General features: G+C 56.0%; 1 protein-coding gene across 1 annotated transcript in view; it reads left to right on the top strand.

Annotated features, from left to right (window-relative positions):
• The window catches only part of SPTB (spectrin beta, erythrocytic), a 128692-nt gene that overhangs the window by 105248 nt on the left and 7665 nt on the right, over window positions 1-15779 (top strand). The window contains exons 24-32 of the mRNA XM_082616970.1: window positions 245-375; window positions 1314-1518; window positions 1792-2166; window positions 3770-4014; window positions 5135-5273; window positions 5751-5835; window positions 6633-6829; window positions 7139-7188; window positions 7689-7767. Of these exons, the coding sequence (XP_082473096.1) occupies window positions 245-375; window positions 1314-1518; window positions 1792-2166; window positions 3770-4014; window positions 5135-5273; window positions 5751-5835; window positions 6633-6829; window positions 7139-7188; window positions 7689-7767 (1506 nt within the window). The remainder of the gene's footprint in view (window positions 1-244; window positions 376-1313; window positions 1519-1791; window positions 2167-3769; window positions 4015-5134; window positions 5274-5750; window positions 5836-6632; window positions 6830-7138; window positions 7189-7688; window positions 7768-15779) is intronic.

The following is a 15779-nucleotide window of genomic DNA, read 5'->3' as shown; positions in this document are numbered from 1 at the left end:
TTTCCATGGGGACAGAGGTTGGATCTGGGCCGGGAAGGGTGGATGTCAGATGAGAATTGAGAGTGACAAATGGAAGGTAGGGTGTGGGTGTTGCCGGGTAACGGGAGGAGAGGGGAGGGGACTGTGCGCAGCTCTCCTATGGGTGTCCTGCGAGGCTGGCCCTCCCCCATCTCGGGCACCTCCAGGAGCTGGGCTGTAACCTGGGCCAGGTGAGCTCGTGCCCTGACAGTCCGCTGCCTCCTAGGATGAAGAGGGCGCCATCGTGATGTTGAAGCGGCACTTGCGGCAGCAACGCACAGTAGACGAGTACGGGAGGAACATCAAGCAGCTGGCCGGCCGGGCCCAGAGCCTGCTGTCTGCAGGCCACCCTGAGGGGTGCGTGTGCCTCCTGGGACAACTTGGCCAGATCCCGGGCATCAGGCCAGGGCCGCCACCAACCAGGATCCCTTCAGGTCCAAGGCGGAAAACAGGAACAGTTTTACCGAAAACTGTGGGTTTGAGAAAACTGCCTTCTGGCCTGCTGATTGGCCCAATTCCCTTTTATGTTGTGGTTTTGTGTAACTTCACACAGGGCTGACTGAGGCCTGGTTTGCAAAGAGATTAGGAAATGGAACAGCAAAACTACCCTCTTGGTGAACAGAGAGCTCCAGTCTTTTCAAGAGTTATTCAGCATCTTTCAACATAGCCTAAATTTGCTTTTCTTTTTGTGGTCCAGAAGGTACCTCAGGATCTCACAGTGTCTCAGCGAAATCATTATATACCCATCTAAACTGTTCAGTTATGTGGGTTTTGCATAAATGGGAGTCCACTAGGCCAGACACCTCAGGCCACCCCCAGTCATGGCCCTGTCCTCAGTCACCTTCAGGGCACCCACAGCAGCTGCCTCAGCATCTCCCAAGGAGCCCCAGGGATCGAGCCCCTGGTATGGCATGTCCCTCCCGGAAGAGCTGAGCAGGGTCTGCTGCTGGTGGAGCCAGGCTCAGGCAGCCCACGCCTCAGCCTCCCTGGAAGAAGAGCGGAAGAGTTCTCCATGTACACTTGTCTCTCTGAGCTTCCCAGAGTCAGGGGCAGGGGCAGGAGGCACCCTCTCTAAGGGAACACATTTCACTATCCCCTGAAGCATCATGGTCTAAGGGATGGTTCCTTCTCTCCCCAACTCTTCCCCGTGAAAAGTCGCTCTGCCGTTTCTCTGAAGCTGTGCTCCGCCACTCGTCCCTGCCTCGGGCCTGGGGAGGAGGAGGCTGGCTCCTCTGATCTGGCTGCTCTGGGTTCTCTGTTGCCGTCCCTGAGGGCTTTCTTGTTTTGAATTCCAGGGAACAGATCATCAGACTTCAGGGGCAGGTGGACAAGCAGTACGCGGGGCTGAAGGACATGGCAGAGGAGCGCAGGCGGAAGCTGGAGAACATGTACCACCTGTTCCAGCTGAAGCGGGAGGTGGAAGACCTGGAGCAGTGGATCACGGAGAAGGAGCTGGTGGCCTCCTCCCCAGAAATGGGGCAAGACTTCGACCACGTGACTGTGAGTACCCATGGCCACCGCTTGCTTTGTCTCCCTCTAAGGCAGTAGACCTAGGAGCTGTCGTTCCAGACACAAACACACACCCGCCAGGTGCAAAGTGCTGCAGAGATGCGGGCTCCCCCGGTGTGAGCTCAGGTGCCCTGGGGCAGACGTGAGAGCCCAGCTCCAGACAGTGGCAGGTGCCGCTGGGAGAGTCGGCAGCTAGTGTGATGACACCACCGCACCCCTGAGCCCTGATAACCGGTAACCGCTTTTCTGTCTACCCCCGTCCAGATGCTCCGGGACAAGTTCCGGGACTTTGCCCGGGAGACCGGGGCGATTGGGCAGGAGCGGGTGGACAACGTGAATGCCATCATTGAGCGGCTCATCGACGTGGGCCACGCAGAGGCGGCCACCATCGCCGAGTGGAAGGACGGGCTGAACGAGATGTGGGCGGACCTGCTGGAGCTCATTGACACGCGCATGCAGCTGCTGGCCGCCTCCTATGACCTGCAGCGCTACTTCTACACTGGCGCCGAGATCCTGGGCCTCATTGATGAGAAGCACCGCGAGCTGCCTGAGGATGTGGGGCTGGACGCCAGCACCGCCGAGTCCTTTCACCGCGTGCACACAGCCTTCGAGCGGGAGCTCCACCTGCTGGGTGTGCAGGTGCCTCTCATCCCTGGCTGTCCGTCCACGCCTTCCCCATGACTAGCTTCCCTGGGGCGCAGTGTCAGGTCCTCTCCTGGCTCCTAGCGGGGAGACTTCTCGAACAGGCATCTCCTTAGAGAAGCAACAGCTCCGGGCAGGAAGCAGAGGCTTTCAGGTGTTCTTTAGCTTCAGAACTAGTTCTTTAAAACTGAACCTTTCCCAAAACCCGATGCAAAAATACCTTCCAATGCAATTTCTCTGGTTGTCCAAGTATTACAGTATCATTAGTGAACATACATGTAGCACTTTTCTAGCACCAGGTACTGTTCTAAGCAATATACGTGGTCACTGAATCCTCAGCCTCCCTCTGAGGAAGGGAATAATGTTATCTGCCTTTTCTAGATGAGGAAAGCAAGGCACAGAAGGGTAACTAAATTGTCCAGAAACATGCAGCTAAGCAGTGGAGCCAGAATTCAGATCCTGGCAGTCTGGCTATAGACTCCACACCCTTAGCCACTGAGCTGTTCAGTCTTTCCCCATGGGAGCTGGAGGGGGGCCCAAGACCAGCTTAGACTCCCTCCTCTCATCATGGGGTGCCCCCTGAGGTACCTCCCCAGGCCCCTAGGGTTCTGCAGACTTCAGCATGATGGAAAGGGTGAGGGCAAGGGGCTCAGCTGTGGGGACTCACCGGGCCTCCAGTGGAGCAGGGAGAGCTGGGCCAGCTGTGCAGTCCTGCACCGACCCAGCAGGGTTTCAGGAAAGAACACCAAAGTAGGTTGGGCCCCTGGTTCACCAAGAAGGGGACAGCCTAAAGATTTGTCCTCCAGCTGGAGGCGCTTTGGGGGTACTGGAGCCCCTGTGGCAGGTACAGCCCCAACGAGGTCTCAGGAATGAGGCTTCACTGCCCTGGGGCCGGCCTCAAACAGAGGATGGCACCATGCAGAACGGTTAGGAACAGGGAGTTGAGAGCACGCCTCCAATCCCCGTTGCACCCTCTCTGAGCGTGAATGACCTCAGGCCAGTCACTTAGCCTCCCTGTGCCTCAGTTTCCTCATCTCAAAAACAGGGATAATAATAGTACCTCTTTGATAGTGGTGTTGTAAAGATAAAGAGAGTAACAAAAAGTGTTTAGGGGGCTTCCCTGGTGGCGCAGTGGTTGAGAGTCTGCCTGCCGATGCAGGGGACACGGGTTCGTGCCCTGGTCCGGGAAGATCCCACATGCCGCGGAGCGGCTGGGCCTGTGAGCCATGGCCGCTGAGCCTGCGCGTCCGGAGCCTGTGCTCCGCAACGGGAGAGGCCACAGCAGTGAGAGGCCCGCGTACCGCAAAAAAAAAAAAAAAAAAAAGTGTTTAGAGCAGTGCCTGGTACATAATTAGTCTCATAATCATACATCAAAGGGCACAGAGCCCCTCTCACTCCCAAATCCTCATCAGAGCCCAAGGGATGCTTTGGGTCAGCAGAGGTGCCAAAGCAAGAAGCCTTCTCTCCAGCACCCAGTGGGTGGATCCCGCTTCCAGCACTGTCCTCAGGAGGGAGACTGGGAGGAGGCAGACGCCCTTGCCCATCCCAGGCCCAAGTCGTGTCTGCCTGGAAAACAATGTTCACTTTTGCCCCATCACAGGTACAGCAGTTCCAGGACGTGGCCACCCGCCTGCAGACAGCGTACGCTGGAGAGAAGGCAGACACCATCCAGAACAAGGAACAGGAGGTGTCCGCTGCATGGCAGGCGCTGCTCGATGCCTGCGCGGGGCGCCGCACCCAGCTGGTGGACACAGCGGACAAATTCCGCTTCTTCAGCATGGTCCGAGACCTCCTCTCCTGGATGGAGAGCATCATCCGGCAAATCGAGACCCAGGAGAAGCCCAGGTGAGGGCGGCGTCCTCAAGGCAGCCCCGCTCCTGGCCCACTTTGTCCCAGAGGCTGGCAGGGCAGGGCGCTGCTCCGAGGGTCTGTCCCGGAGAGACCTCCTGGACTGTGGGTGTGCAAGAATCTCCAAGGGGCACCTGAGGCTGGGTCCAGGGAGAATCTGAGTGGCTCAGCTGCCACTGGGAGAACCGACTATTTATTCCAGAGTAAAGGGAGTCCTGAGAGTGGCGAGAAAGATATCTGTCATTCAGATTCTACAGTGGGGGCAGAGGCCATGGTTGTCAGTGAACATAAGCAGTTTACACATTCAGAGCTGGACAGGTCCAGAAGTGGTCCTGCTCTTCCCCCAGCACGGGCATATGGGGGCCATTTCCCTAAAACTCAGGAAAGGAACTCATTGCGCACGAGAGGTGGGGGCAGGCACGTGGGCAGTCGGCCGGGATCAGAGCTCTCTACACACTTTGTGCCCACTTCTGTCCCTCTCGCCCTAGGGTGCCTGTCCCGGTGGTCAAGCTTTTATATTTAGCATCATTATTGAGCTATAATCCGCATACCATACAATTCAGCCATTTAAAATGTACCATTCAGTGTTTGTTTTGCATAGTCACAGTTGTACAACCATCACCACAGCATGGTTAGAACATTTTCATCACCCCAGAAAGAAACCCTGTACCCCTTAGCAGTCATCACCCCCCGCTCCTCTGGCAACCACTAATCTGCTTTCTGTCTCTAAATTTGCCTATTGTAGACTTTTCATATGAGTGGAATCATATAATATGTGGTCCTTTGTGACTGGCTTCTTTCACTTACCACAGTCTTTCCAAGGTTCATCCATGTATCAGTACCTCATTCCTTTTTATTGCCAAATTTAACATTCCCGGGCTTTTTTTGTGGTCACTGCACCCCCGTCCATGTCCTGACCACTGACCAAGGGAGGACACTAGGGCCTCAGTGTTCCTGCTGGGGCTGGGCAGCTGGCAGAGGGCTTCCTGGCTGTCCAGAGAGAGAGGAGAGAGTCAGACTCCCAGGCAGGTAGGGGTCCCCCTCTGATCGGGACTTGGTGTCAGATGGGCCAGAGTCACCCAGAGTTTCCTTTTTCACCAAACACCCGCCCCCACAGGGACGTCTCCTCGGTGGAACTGCTCATGAAGTATCACAAGGGCATTCTGGCGGAGATGGAAACCCGAAGCAAGAACTTCAGCGCCTGCCTGGAGCTCGGCGAGTCCCTGCTGCAGCGGCAACACCAAGCCTCGGATGAGGTGGGAGGGGAAGGCGGGACCAAGACGGGCCCTCCCTGTCCTCGCCTCCGCTCCTGCTGGGCCAGACAGCTTCCTGGGAGGGAACCCATGGGCCGTGGTTTCTCTGAGGAGGCTTAGCTTTCTTTCACCCCAGGGAGGACTGGGGCTGTGTGTAGGCCCGGGGATTATAGCTCCACCAAACCTATTCGAGGAACTGGCCGCTACTCTGTAGGGAGAGTGGGCTCATAACCCACCTAACCCTCGCATGTGTGTGTGCTTTGGTCTTGGTGACACCCACTTCCTGGGTGAGGCCCGTGGTAACCTCAGAGAGGTTAAGTAATTTACCCAAGGCTGCACAGCTGGCAAGTGGCAGGGCCAAGACTTGAAGCCAGGTCGGTGTGACAAAGCCCAGCAGGCTGTGCAGGGCCCCTCCGCACACCACCTCAGACAGTGGGAAGGGTTACCAAAGCCTGAGCTGTCTTCCCTTTCTCCCCACAGATCAGGGAGAAACTGCAGCAGGTGGTGTCCAGGAGGAAGGAGATGGAGGAGAAGTGGAAGGCCCGCCAGGAGCAGCTCCACATGTGTGAGTGCAGCCTGGGAGCCAGGGAACCTGGGGGCGCCGGCGGGGAGTGGGGAGGGGCCGGGGAGGGGTGATGGCACAACACGGTGGATTTCCCCCCCTGCTGGAGAAGAGCCTCCACAGCACCACTCAGCAGCAAAGTTCAGGGCCAAGGGCTTTGGGGGAGAAGACCCAGCAGACACGCTGCTGGAAGCCTCCCTCTGACCAGCCAGCACCTGTTCCCTGTCCCCCGTCTGCCCCACCTGTCCCCCGCCTCCTGCTTGGCCGGTGTCCCCGTAGAGCTGTGGCCTCTCCAGGGGTCAGGGTAAGGCTCTAGCGCATCCCAAAGCTTTGATCTGAGGTGTGGGGGGCACAGAAAGAACTCTGTTCTCCGCAGCTGGAAACAGGAGAGGTAGGGAAATTCCACCACCCGGTAGAAGCCTCAAGCCACAAAGACCTGGAGTCTCCTGTGGCTGCTTGTACACGACTATGTGAGTGAGACAGCCAGGGGCCGGGAAGGGAACACTCAGGGCAGAAGACTGAAGGGCGATGTCAAAACCATTTTGTTTTAGAGTTTGTTCTAATTCATGTGTTTTTCAAATATCGCTATTGGTGGAGATGAGGTAGGGGCCCAGCATGGGGATGGAGCAGCCTCGGGCAGCAGGTCACCACTGAGCAGGGTGTCCACGCGATTCAGGGACACCTATGTGGGTCTCGGCCTGCCCGCCAGCTCCGCATCTGTCTGTGAGGGGCCCCCGGGGTCCCGGCAGGATCGGACCACTGGGTGCTAACAGACCCTCCGGCTGTGTTGTCCGTGGCAGGGCTGGAAGTGTGCCAGTTCTCTCGGGACGCCTCGGTGGCTGAAGCGTGGCTGATCGCCCAGGAGCCCTACCTGGCCAGCCGGGACTTTGGACACACGGTGGACAGTGTGGAAAAGCTCATCAAGAGGCATGAGGCTTTTGAGAAATCCACGGCAGGTTGGGCAGAGCGCTTCGCCGCCCTGGAGAAGCCCACCACGGTGAGCTGGGAGGCTCGGGGCGGTGGGCAGCCGCGCCTTGGGGGTTCCTCAAGTCAAGAAGTCTTCGGCGGTTACTGGGGACCTGCGGACAGTGTAAAGGCTGGGCAAGGCGGGAGAGTGGGAAGGAAATAGGAGTGGGAGAAAGTACTGACTTTTGAACCCCAAAGACAAAAGGGGCTAATTCCAAAAGGAACGAACACCAGGTATGTCGGGTACAGGGAGCCTCTTTGGAGGAAGCTTGTCCGAGAACAGCCTCCCCTCTGTGGCTGCTCTGACCCGACACCCACCCCCGGCCTTTGCCTCCCCTAGCTTGAGCTCAAAGAACACCAGACCCCGGAGAGAACTGACGAGGAGACTGGGTGAGTGTGGGGAGGACTTGGCTGGAGCCCTCTGCTGAGGGGGAGGGGAAGGGTCCTTCTAATCAGAAACCGCCCCCTGATGCCTTGACAATCCACATGTGACCTCTCACACCTGGGCCACTAGTCAGAGAAATACAGAAATACAGTGTCTGGAGCTTAAAGACAGAGAAGAGCTTTCATTCCCCCCCAATCCTGGGTGGCCTGAAGGCCTCGTGCAGGAAGAAAATGGGTGGAGGGCAGTGGCTGCTGCACCATTGCCCCCCTGCTCTGAGAACCAGCTGAACACGTGTACCAGAGGCTGTGCTGCACAGAGCCATGGCATTTCTGAAGCATCTGCCTAACCTTTCAGGCTGAGGCAGATTGAGCAGCTCCTTGCTAAGTGTCTGCCAGGCTGCTGACTTGGCTTGTGTTCTCTGGGGACGGGGTGGGAAGCCAGGCCTTGGAGGTAGTCTCTGGCCTCTGAGGTGTTTGTTTCTAAATCAGGACCGTGTCTTCCACAGGCCTCAAGAGGAGGAAGGCGAGACAGCAGGGGAGGCTCCCCGAGGTCCCCACCGAACAGCCACGGAGAGAACGTCCCCGGTCAGTTCCCTGTCCCATTTGTCTAGTTCCTGGGAGTCGTTGCTGCCAGAGCCCCCTCATCCCGACTAGGCTCAGCTGGGGCAGGAGGCCAGGATGGGCACACACTGCCCCTACCCCCCAGACTCCTTCAATCAGTCTTCCTTGTTTACTTAGCTTTTGTTAATTCCTAAAATAATTCCCCTTCTCCCTTCAACCAAGAAGAAACTGACATGCCAGCCCACTGACATGACTCTCTTAGTTTGGTTTTATTTGGTCTAATAAATTTTATTATATAAATACATTACCATCTACATCAGGAGGAACAGTTTATACAGGCAGGAATGATTCCTTTGTATACACTGTCCTTTTACCCATTTTCCCTCTAACACCATCCTTAACTGTACCCTCTACACCCCCCCACACACAAATATACTCACAAATGGACCATTTGGTCTTCCTGCCCCGGCCATGGCATTTGGGGCAGTGAAGTGGGCATATCCACCCTCTAGCAGTTTCCTTCTTCCTAAGCAGAGCCCCTCGCCCCTTCCTGGCCTGAGGCTTGTGGGTCAGTGAGTTGGAGACAGAGCTAGCTCTGAGGCAAGAACAGACTTGACGGAGCCCTTAGGAGTGAGGGAGAGCCCCAGGGCTTCTGGGTCACAGGCCTCCAACTTGTAGAAAAAGAGGACACGTGGGAGAGGTGAAGGAGGGACGCAAACACTCCCGCTGCCAGAGGCCTGGCAGATGGCTTCAGGACCTGGCCTGGAATAGATCCTTTAGCTAAAAGGACCCAGGAGGTCTATGCAGGAAGTCTGGGAGGCTGTGATCCAGGTTTTGGGGAAATGTCCTGGGAGCAGCTGACTGAGAAGAAAGCAAGAATCCAGCATGTGCCTTGCATGGCTTTGCCACTGCATGTCCACCACCTCTCCAGGTGCCCAGGTGACCTTGCCTGAACCTTTAGGAGTTCTTGGTGGAAATTTCTGGTACACCAGCCACCCCAGAAAAATGCACAACAACACTGAGCATTTCCTGTGCGGAATCCGTGTCAGGTCTAGATTTCAGCCCTTCCCACCCTTCTGACACACACACACACACACACGCACGCACGCACACACGCGCGCACACACACACACACACACACACACACACACACACACCCCTCTCTGAGCTCCCTCTGATGCCTCCAGCCAGCCAGAGGTGTCCTGAGCTACACCAGCCCTTCATGTCCAGCAGAGGGCACTCCTGGGCTCCCGCTGGAGGGTCTCTCCCAGGACTTCCCTCTGAAGATCCCATCGGCGCATGTGGGAGTCTCTGGTGGACTTTTTCTCAGGAACAGCCTCCACTGGAAGGAGAGAACTCTGGGGGCTGGCATGGACTGTGGACATGGGGGCTGGGACTGTTCCTGCCACCTGCGCTTCAGCTGTGCGTCTCTGTGTGTCTGCACGCAGTGGTGGCCCGGGTCTATGGGTTCCTTTGTGACCACCTGCGCGATCCATCCATTGTCTGTGTCATGTACGTCTGTGCAATGTAATTACATGTGCATCAGAGCCGCCTCCATCCACCGCCTGAATGTCGCTGGATTTGGGGGGAGTATAACGTGCTTGGACCTGAGCGTCTCTGGAAGGAGGGAGTGAGCCCACATTTGAGACCCTTCCCAGAGAGCCAGCCACCCCCGATGGGGAAACTGGCCTGTGCCCGGTACCAGGAAGAAACCGGATGGCGAATCAAATGAACACCAGGCCTGAGGCCTCATGGAAACAGATTCCCTGCTGCTTCTCCTTTCCGAGCCCTTTGTTGAGTTTTCATGAGGATCCATGGGATTCCGAGGGAGGGTGGGATATCCCATTGGTCTTTGATATGAGAAGAGAGGAGAATGGGTCACATGCAGGGTTCAAAACCTTTCCAGAAACCTCAGGCCTCTCCCAGGAAGGCGGCTGTCCGCTGAGCCTTCTCTCTGGGGTAAGCCTGGGTCCAGTGGCTCTCCTGCTGTCCCATGTGTGGTCTGGTGTCGGTGCCCTATAGGATAGCTCCGTGCTGTGTGTGGTCTGGTGTCAGTGCCCTATAGGATAGATCCGTGCGCTGTGGCTTCACGTGAAACCCATCAGTAGTGCATGCCGGCTTCCTGCATGGGAGTGGACCAGACACCTGAATCCCTGTGTAGACTGCTGCACAGCACACGGTGGCCACCCTGCCAGCCCTGCCTGGTCCTCCCCTTCCCGGGTGTGTGCACGCACACATGTATGCACACGCAGGGACTGGAGTACCATTCCACGCATTCAGCTTTTCTTCAAGCACACCCATTGCCTCTATCACCTCTTACCTTTCCACATTAGAGCATGTTCTAATAAAAACAAAAAGAAAGGGAAAAAAATCCATTATACGGGTAAGTGTGTAAGAGTGCATGAGGCCAAGCAGAAGAAACAAGGTTTCACAAGTGGCAAAATTCCTGGAGTGGAAGTCAGGACATTGGGTTCTAGTCCTTAATTGTAGAGACTTCGTGCATGATTTTAGGCAAACCCCCTAATCCTCCTGGGTCTCCCTGCCCTCATAAAGCTCTGTCTGTGGGATGACAGAAAGTCCAGAACATTCCTGTATGTGAACAATGTACCTAGATAAAGGGAGGGTTGGGAGAGACGGGTTTCCCCACTTTTGTCTCGTTCTCAACTCTGAGGAACCTGGTTCTGTGGTCAGGTGCCAGCTGGTGTGAGGCTGGAGATGAGAAAGAGATGGCAATGGGGCCAGGGTGTTTCCTTTGGGGACGAGAGGAAGGCAGGGTTGGACCTCTGCTCCTGCCAAGGCCAGGGCCCTGAAGGTGGTCCCGGGGTCCCAGGCTGGGGCCGGGCAGCGGGCTGAGCCATCCCCCTTCCTCTCACGCCCCACCCTCCACCTTAGGTGTCCCCCTTTTATCCTGGGTGCGGCTCTGGGGAGGGCTTGAGGGTCCTGCTAAGAGTCCTCATCTTCTAGGCTGAGTGCCCCAGAATCCTCAGTGTAGCATTTGCGATGAGATGCTGATTGCTGAGATGCTGAGGTTGATTTCCTGAAGAAGCAATGGTATTGCAGAGGATCCGAGTCACCCCAGGCTTAGGGCCCCCCAGCCAACGGCTGCAGAACCTCTTCTGCACACTGTGCCTGTTTCCTGGCCGCGGGTGGGAAGCAGGCCCTGCTCTAGGAACTCTCTCAATGGGGCTGCTGTGATGAGGAGAGGGATACCCCTGAGAGGGGTTGGTGCTGCGAGGGGCTGTGACAAGAGTCTGCCTCCGGGGTTCCCTGTTTGGGGCAGTCGTGCCCCGTCTGTCTCCAAGCCTCAAGGCTACATTCCTCTGTGGTGCAGGGATTCTGGGGTGAGGCCGCTCCGGAGAGCATTTGCCTGGGTGCCTGTCATTATCAGGCCTTCATCAGGTTGTCAGGGAAAACTCTCTTACCCAAGAGCAGCTCACAGACATCACTCTTCCCGTGACCTTCCAAGACCGCCTGCAGCTGGCTTCCCGGAGGGAGGACTGGGCATCTCCTTAGGAATGCACAGGAGTCCAGACTCCAGGTCCCTTGCCTCTCCCTTCCAGCGTCTTAGAGGTTGACGTGGCTTCGGGGAAATAACCGGCACTTGAGAATGTGAGGGATGGTGCCCCAGGGCTGAGCAGGCACTGGGTTGCAGCAGGTCACCTTCTAGCCAGTGGCTGGCTGGCTCCAGCTGCTGTCACTCCCTTGGCAACTCCCCACAGCAGCAGCCTCCCCAGCAGGCAGCCTAGGGCTCTAATCAGCGGCCAGAGGCCTGGCTCTGACGCTCTTGGAGGGAAGGGATGTGGGTGTGGAGGCAGCCGCTGTGTTTCTTCTTGCCTGAGCGAGCTTTCCCCATCCTCCCTCCCCTCCCCCTGTGAGGCTGAACTGAGCTGCTGATTCAGGCGTTTCACAGTGAAGGCAAATGGTGTGTTTGTGCATAATGAGCAGACCCCGCCTGGAAAAAACGTCAGTCTTCCCGTGAACCTGGGCGTGTCTGTCTCCCCAGGATGCCTGGATCAGCGTGGCAGGGCTGTGTCTGCCTACAGTCTGGCACCGCGCCCTGGCGCTCCAGGCTCCGTGGAGAAGCTGGCTCTAGGATCTCTGTGGACATCTGTCCGCTGCTCGGTGCGCCCAGCTCTCTGTGCTATGGTCGGACGTGATCTTCCTGGCCCCGCTGCTCAAAGGCAACTCCTAAGTTCATCTTCCAATCTGTGTTTTAGAGCATCCCCGATACTGATGAACCCTGGATGGGACTCAGTTAACATTGTAGGCATCTCAGAAATGAGGCTTGAAGCTGCCAGCTTGACTGCTGCGTGTCAGATCTGGATGGGGGAGTCAGTGTCTTCTCTTCTGAGTCTGTCTGAGTGGCTGGCTCAGAGTCACCAAGGCATCAAGCAGCTGCCAGCTCCTCCAGGGCAGGGACCCGAAGAGCCCACACTGGTGGTGGGAATGGCAAAGACAGCTCCTGAGGAAGAGTCGTTCTCTCCCCTGGGATGGCCGTGGACCAGGTCTCCCCTCCCTGTCCAAGGGGACCCTGCACACTCCCCTCTCCTTTCCCCGTCACTGGTGGCCTTCTGCTCTGTGTTCCCTCCGGTTGTCTTGCCTGGTTCCCAGTGGTCATCTCAGACAGGCAGCTGGCCCCTGGGACACAGTGCTGATCCCCTCCGCTGCCCCTCCCACTCCTCATGAGAGCCCCTCACCATCCCTGCCACCAACCCGGTGGACCCCCCACTGCTCCAGCCTCAGCTCCTCCCATGCTCTTTCCTCCGTTTAGCAACAGCGTCTCTGTTCTCCCTTTAGGCATTTGTCTCTTCACCCTAAGTTCCCATCTCTTCATCTCTTTGGCTGCTCTCAACTCAACCAACCATCTCTTTTTCTTCTCTTGCAAGCAACTGTCTTCTGAACGACCTTCCCAACCTGTCTGCTGACAGCCTTCTCACCCAGAGGATGAGAGCCCAGACCTCAGACACTGGGGGAGGGAAAAAGTGCTCGGCTGCAGAAGTGGCCAGCTTCCCCCACCCCACCGTCTCACAGGGCTATTTGGTTGCCTAAGGTATTCAACAATAGATCTTGTCTGGCCTCAAGCCCCTCTTCTGGCCCTTTCCAAGGTGGCCGTGACATGATCACACTGCCTCAGCCAATCAGCCACGTGTCTTACATAAGCCAGACTCATTCCCCTTTAGACCATGAGCCCCATCGGATAGGCTCTTTTCTCTGGAGCAATAGTACCACCGTCTTCTCTTGCACCAGGATTTAGTAGGAAGAGCACAGGGTTTGGGACCAGAGAGATCTGCATCCTCAGACTTCCATTCACTAGCTGTGTGACTGTGGGCAAGTTACTCATTTTCCCTGACCCTCAGTTTCCCTCATCTGTAAAATAGGGGTAGTGATACTTGCCTCGCAGAAAGGGTGTGAGGATAGAAAAAGAGAATAGCGGTAGAACACCTAGTAGGTGATTGTGTTCATTTTTCCCTTCATTTTTTTCCTCACTGCAGTCCTTCATCTCTTAAGAGAAACATCCTCCATATGAATTCTAACATCCATTGCCAGCACCCTCCCAAACCAATCTTCCTGGAGTGCCCTTCCCTGGAGGCCCCCTACATACACACTCTAGGCTCAGTCCTTGCTGTGAGGTAGGCAGGTAAGACCATTGCACGGCTAAAGTCAAACAGTCTCTGGGGTGCATCCTCTTGCCCTCGTTCTCACTTATCAGCATTTCCTTTAGAGAGAAGCTCACTTGTGTTCCCTTGTTTGTTGACGTGTCTGGGTTCACCAAGCATCTTCTAGAACCTCCCAAAGACCCTGTGGTCACACACCCCTGGTTATTTTTCTCCCTGGAGCTGGAGTTAGTTGTCTGTGTGCTGCCCCCTGCGCCACCTGCTGGCTTGGCTTGGAAGTACACCTTCAACACCTTTAGTCCAGGTAAGAAATGTACCCATCCTGCCCCTCTTCCCTTCATCTTCTTGAACCTCCTTTGGGGAAGAGACATCTGCCTGCTTCCCCCCATCCAAGTCAGTTTCCTAACAAGGCAGGACCCTAAAAAGTCAAGCTTACAAGACTCTACAAAGACTCTGATGTGGCCATCCCCTGCCCGTCAGGGGCTCAGGTCTCTCCCTGTTTGACTACAATCCTGTGAGATCCTAAAAGGCTCTCCTATCTGTGCCCTTTCCTCCCCTGATGTTCCCCCCAGCATCCAATGCTGCCTGTCCCCTACCCTCCTCTGACATCGTGATCCCAGCAGCCAGCGCACACACCTACCTCAGATGTGTCCCACCCACCCGTCACCCAGACCCTCAAATCAGAGAACAGAAGCTCCATGCTTATTCCAGACCCCATCCCTGGGCCATTCTCCCTCCGTCTGTTACACCCACTTATGGTCTAAACTCTCCAGCAGCCCCAACCTGACGCCCAGAGTTTCTTCCAAGTAGCTGGATCCTCTTTTTTTCAGAGTGTCCCCCAGCTCCTCTGAGTGACTGCTCTAGGCTGGGTTACCCCTCAGCAGAGTAGGTGTAATCTCTGCATCTTCCTGATGACCCAAGGGCTAAAGCAGCTGGCCTTCTGCCTTACATCATGGAGGATAGAAGCGAGTCTTGGATCATCTTAGCTATCCAGGGCCTTTTGGCAGAACCTACCTGTCCCTACAGCCAATGAGTAGCCAGCATCCCCTCCTGACACTCTGCTGTCCACACATCCCTCTACCTGTCGGGCAAGGCAGACTCTCCATCAGAGCATGGTATGGTTCCAGGGGCAGCAGGAGAACTGCCCCTCAACCCCCAGCTCTCTTAGAAGATGGTGCAAAGCATAATTACCCCTGGGGCCTATAAAAGGAGGGCCCTTTTGCCCAAACCATGCCCCCATCTTTCTCCTGTGTGTCCCTTCCCCTAACCCAGGAGGGAGAGAAGCCCTGCCAGCCCTGGGCCTGGGAGGAGCAGCTGCCACCAGACCCCTCCACCTCCCACCCTCATTCTCGACTCCTCCTCAGGCCTTGGCCTTCAGGGGAGAGGGGAGAGGGTGTGTTTTAAATTGTCTCCACATGAACAGTCAAGAGAATGGAAGAAATCTTTGCATACATTGGAAAACCCCCATTTCCCAAAGCCCACCCATGTCCTGGCCATTTAACTTTTGATCACACTGGCCATGGCCTCTGACTGGCCCTGCCAGGGAACATGGGTCAGGCATCCATTAGGAAGAAACAGAAGAAAGGTGAGATTAAATTGGGAGGCAGTCCTGGAAAAATCATCTCTATTTTCAGAGGACAGTTCCCGAAAGGAAGGAGCATGGAAATGAAAAGTATAGGAAGAAAATATGGACACACAGGGCTCTAGTAAAACCAATCCCAGGATGGGGGAGGCTGGGTGAGAGGGGTGAACATGGTTGTGAGGGTCTGCTGGGCTTTCCTCCCAGAATCTGCCACGCATCTTCCCTGAGCCCCCCAGAGCAGGCGTGGGGAGGGCCTGGCCCGTCACCAGGAGGAACAGCACAGTCAGCTGGAGAGACAGAGGATGAAAGGCTTCACTACCTCCCCAACAGTTATGCCCAAGTCAGAGGGTTGGCCTGACTGGGTCCATAGAAGGACCCCAAACGCAGGCTCCCAGATCCAACCCTGCCACTCCTGCCCTTCCTCCTTGCTGGAGGAGGATCCAGGCAGGGCTTTAGAGCCTTCAGATCCTTGTGGTCAATTCTGGCTCATTGCTGACACTCAAAGATATAAATACTGCCAGATGCATAAAGATGGGCATGGCCCAGCCACAACTCTCAAGGGACTCTAAGACAGGAAAAGATGAGAGCCCTACAGATGTGGTAAAAACTCAGGCCTGTCCAATTCTGGAGTGCATGCTCTTAATTGCCTCTGGTATCTATGAGCTGTGTGACCTTGGGTAAGTCACTTAACCTCTCTGAGCACAGGTTTTCTCATAGATTGAAGGTGTTAGACTGGGGTAGTGTTTTCAAACTTTTCCAGCCATATTATCCTTTCTTTAAATGAGATCTTAGGGAACCCCAACCTGTTTATTGAACAGCCCTAATTTGATGGGATACAG

This window comes from Mesoplodon mirus (genome assembly GCF_964341445.2).
Source record: "Mesoplodon mirus genome assembly, chromosome: 4".
Taxonomy (NCBI): domain Eukaryota; kingdom Metazoa; phylum Chordata; class Mammalia; order Artiodactyla; family Ziphiidae; genus Mesoplodon; species Mesoplodon mirus.
The sequence above is the reverse complement of the archived record's forward strand: the minus strand, read 5'-3'. Positions and strand labels throughout refer to the sequence as shown.